Raw genomic sequence first — 4,409 nt, 5'->3', positions numbered from 1 at the left:
AATAATAGGGTAGGATAGAATAGGAATAGAATCGGAATTAGAAGATAATCGTAATTAGAAGAGAAAAGAGGAGAAGAGAAGAGAATTGAATTGAATTGAATTGAATTCTTTATTGGCCAAGTGTGATTAGATACACAAGGAATTTGTCTCCAATGGATAAGCTGACAGTGTACATATAAACAGCAAGTAATAGGTCATAGAACAGCAAGTAGCAGGTCATAGAATAGAAAACATCAGAACTACTAGAGAGCATTTCACCGAGGTGGCCATCAGTGGCACCATCTCTAATGGAATATACTTTTAAAATCAATATATCTAGTACCTCTCTTATGCTGCACTTGAAAGAAAGGACATCAGTACTGTAATGGCTAAAAGGAGATAGGAATGGAAAGTCTTGGAAAGATTAAGGATGGTGGGCCAGTTGGATTTGCTGTGCTTGAAGCCAAAGCATTGACCAAGTCCCATTTTTTTCTGTGCCTCTCCTTAGTTGCCACTACTATCCTTGATTTCAAGCATGGCATAAGGTAAAGTGGAGAAAGGAAGGTATTGGGAACAATTTGGGGACAAGTAGTTGGTAAAAGAATCCTTATGCCTGAAGTCAAGGACCTTGATAGTGGCAGCTACCCAGTAGCTTGCCTATCACCTTGATTTTCCCCCAAACTGTTTTCTTAGTCAGTGAACATTGCCACTATCATCAATGGGTTTTTCCTGCTCTCCCCACAAAATAGTGTTTCAGTCTATGCCTAAGCCATGCATACTTTACTGTGGACACAGATCACTGAGACTAACTGTATTGGGTATGGAAGAGTTGCATATCTCTAGTTGGCATCATGAGCTATTCAGAAGATAAGCAAATTAGAAAGTCCTTCAGTTTGATGACAAGACCAGTATTATCCAATTAGGGAACAAGCTAATACAGACAAATGTAAACACCTGCACTAGAAAATCAGTTCCATCTTTTGAAGGTTCCTCCATAGTCTCCATCTTTTGATTTGGCCAGTTTCAATGAAAATGGGGAGTGGAGGACTATCTTGGTGAATGCTGTATCACATTTTCTTATTTATTTACCAGACACACAAATATGACTCAATGCAGCAAATAATAAAACTGAACGATTAAAAATAAAACTTTAAAAAATATGAAGCAATTAAAACAACCACAGGAAAATACCTTTCAGATCTTATATTCAACGTAGTAATTTCATGGGCTCTCCACTTATATGGGACCTCCAAACCTGCTGACAGAACCACATTTTAAGGGATTTCTGGAAAATCAGGGTTGTAGCCAATCTCACCTTAGGGAGGGTGCGGAGTCATGGTGGCGCAATGGTTAGAATGCAGTGCTTCAGTCTTTACCCACAGACAGGAGTTCGATCTTGACCGCTCAAGGTTGACTGAGCCTTCCGTTCTGAGGTCGGTAAAATGAGGACCGAGATTGTTGGAGGCAATATGCTCACATTGTAAACTGCTCAGAGAGTGCTATAAAGCATTATGGAGTGGTATACAGGTAGTCCTCGATTTAAGACTACAATTGAGCCCCACATTTCTGTTGCAAAGCAAGACAGTTGTTAAGTGAGTTTTGCCCCATTTTCTTGCCACAGTTGTTAAGTGAATCACTGCAGTTGTTAGTAACATAGTTGTTAATCTGGCTTCCCCATTGACTTTGCTTGTTAGAAGGTTGCAAAAAGGTGATCATGTGACTCCCGGACACTGAACCCGTCATAAATATGAGTCGGTTGCCGAGCGTCTGAATTTTGATCACGTGACCATGGGGATGCTGCAATGGTCATAAGTGTGAAAAATGAGCATAAGTCGCTTTTTTCAGTGCCACTGTAACTTTGAACGGTCACTAAATGAGCTGTAAGTCGAGGACTACCTATATAAGTGCTGTTGTTATAGGAGGGTGTCACAATAGAGAAAGCTCACCTCCTGGATCTTGTCAGATGGAATTTCTTAGCAGACATGGCCCATAATATACCCTTTCTTCTGGACCTGATGGGAAAGGTAGATGTTACCTGGGAGAGAGAATCCCGCAAGTAACTTGGCCCTCTGCCATGTATGACTTTAAAGGTTAAAATTAAGACCTTGAATTGAGATCTGCCGCATGAAGCTTTGCAAGCAGGTTTTTAAATGGAAATGTTAAAAGTTTGTTTTAAGTTTTAAAACCTTTTTGTTCAAAAAAGTGAAAAACAGAAACAAAAAGGTAGCAGTTTTTGTTAGCTGAAGTAATGAGGTTTCATGCCTAGATGTTTTTCCAGAAGAAGGGGCCATATCTTCTCCATGACATAAAATGAAATTATATTTTCCCTGGATTGTAGTGATAACAAGTATTAATAGCAATATACAAATATGTAAGATATGTAATGAATCAGGTTGGTTTCAGATTTTTACATTACAATGTTTATTAAAAGGTGGTTCTTACAGTGGTATGAATTTATAGATTTTAATTTAGATTTTAAACAGGTTGATACCCAGATTCATTATAAGCAGCAGGTAGCATTGTTAAAATATTTTGTGTCCATTCTATTTTAAACCGAATTATCTATTACTTCATATTTTCTTGTAAGTATTTACTTTCTTAATTCCTTAAGCTTTGTGCTTTGCAGTGGAAGTACTATGTGTCTTATAGAGATATTCAGATATCAAGGAGTCTAAAGTACCCTGAGGCTTGTCCGCTAAATGAAAGAAAGAACAAAGTTGGTTGTGTTTTTTCTCCCTTTCTTGATGTTTGGGGATTTAAGTTTAGAGCAGCTGAAAGGATTCTATATTTTTTGATTAAATGTGGTAGCTCCTATGTCAGAAATGCAATGCCTAAGGTTGTTTTTTTAAAAGACAAGAAGAGTTCTGTGTTTTTCCAAGGTCTGAACTTATTATCCAGCCTCAGGAGGGAAAAAATTCAATCTCACATAAATCATTCAGACTTATCAGAGATCATTGGATTGTATCTAGATCTTCATTTCCAGCTACTGTACAAGACAATTTACATTTTTTTTTTGCTGACTATTAGTCTCTCCTATTGCCTATTTCAAACTGTAAATCCTACATTGGCAAGGAACCAAATTTTGCTTATATAATTTGATGAATCTCTTTGTACATGGCTTTGAAGTATACTGTTCATAATTTTTGCAAGATTTCTGATATTAGTTTCAAAGAGAAAACAGGTATGTAGTTTGGCATAAACAGAAGTGAATATTGAATCAGTGGCTGAGTTATTCATATAACCATTTGTTATAAACCCATTACATGATTATACTTGAAGATCTGAAATCATTGACAAGGATTGCTGTGCCTGACAGAAAAAGAAGACAAAAGTAAACTTATCTCCAAATTATTTCAGTTTCAGGTGACAAAGATGGAGACGACAATTCTGAATTTACGGACTCTCGTTGACCAACTTGTGTGCCAAGCAGAAATTCTAAATGAAAACAGTGAATACCGTAAGTGATCACTTTTTATGGGTGTTATGCAGGTGAATTGTGTTAGTCACCCGCAAATGTTAGAGAGATACAAATAAATATATTTGAAGGTTCTTTCCTGCTCTGTAATTTCCTTGAAAGATAGGCATGATTTTTTCCAAATTTCTCAGATCACCTAACAAATGTCTGCAAAGTAACTCAGGAAGCATGATTAATTTGATGGATGTCTTATGTACAAAACTACAGGTAATCCCCGAGTTACGAGCGTTCAGTTAATGCTCGTTCAAAGTTACATGATGAGCGCCCCCTAGTGCTTCAAGCAAGTCCTGAAGTTACAAATATTGCAGCACCACGGCAGTCGTTCGCCCTTACAAGCAACTTCAGTGGCTCTGCAACATTCACCCTGGTTATTTCCTCCCTCCCCACCCCGGGTCTCCCTAGGGCCTAGGCAACAGGCCTTCAGTACTTACTCTACAAAGGTCAAGATCCTTCACTTTCTTGGCTGCTCCAGGCCTTCAGTGTGTTCGCAGAGAATAGAGGCCTAAAGTAATGCAAGATCATGTGAGATCAGTGGGGTGAGCTGGGGGACGCTTCCACGTGCCTCCGGAGGCTGGATGGGGCTCCGGAGGCATTTTCCAGGCTGCTGTGGCCTGGATCTGAGGCTGAGGAACGCTTCCATGCCCTGCCGCAGCCCAATCCGGGCTCTGGAGGCATTTTCCAATCCGCTGCCACCCGGATCTAAGGCCAGGGAATGCTTCTGTGCCCCCACCGCCTGCAGCCTGATTCAGTCTCTGAAGGCGTTTTCCAGGCCTGATCAGGCCGTGGGAGGGTGCGGAAGCGTTCCCTGGCCTCAAATCCGGGCAGCAGTGACCTGAAAAAGACTTCTGGAGCCTGGATCAGGCCTCGGGGGTGGGGCATGGAAGCATTCCCCGGCCTCAGATCTGAGCCACAATGGCCGGGAAAATGCCTCCGGAGCCCAGATTGGGCTGCGGGG

At 40.5% G+C, this 4,409-nt stretch overlaps 1 protein-coding gene across 1 annotated transcript in view; it reads left to right on the top strand.

The window, feature by feature from the left end:
• The first annotated feature begins 3,351 nt into the window (after positions 1–3,351).
• Positions 3,352–4,409, top strand: part of RACGAP1 (Rac GTPase activating protein 1) — a 21,067-nt gene continuing 20,009 nt past the window's right edge. Inside the window, exon 1 of the mRNA XM_015818166.1 lies at positions 3,352–3,436. Within this exon, the coding sequence (XP_015673652.1) occupies positions 3,352–3,436 (85 nt within the window). The remainder of the gene's footprint in view (positions 3,437–4,409) is intronic.

Source organism: Protobothrops mucrosquamatus, unplaced genomic scaffold (genome assembly GCF_001527695.2).
Source record: "Protobothrops mucrosquamatus isolate PMUCROS unplaced genomic scaffold, P.Mucros_1.0 scaffold691, whole genome shotgun sequence".
NCBI classification, from domain to species: domain Eukaryota; kingdom Metazoa; phylum Chordata; class Lepidosauria; order Squamata; family Viperidae; genus Protobothrops; species Protobothrops mucrosquamatus.
This window is presented reverse-complemented; position numbering and strand designations above follow the sequence as displayed.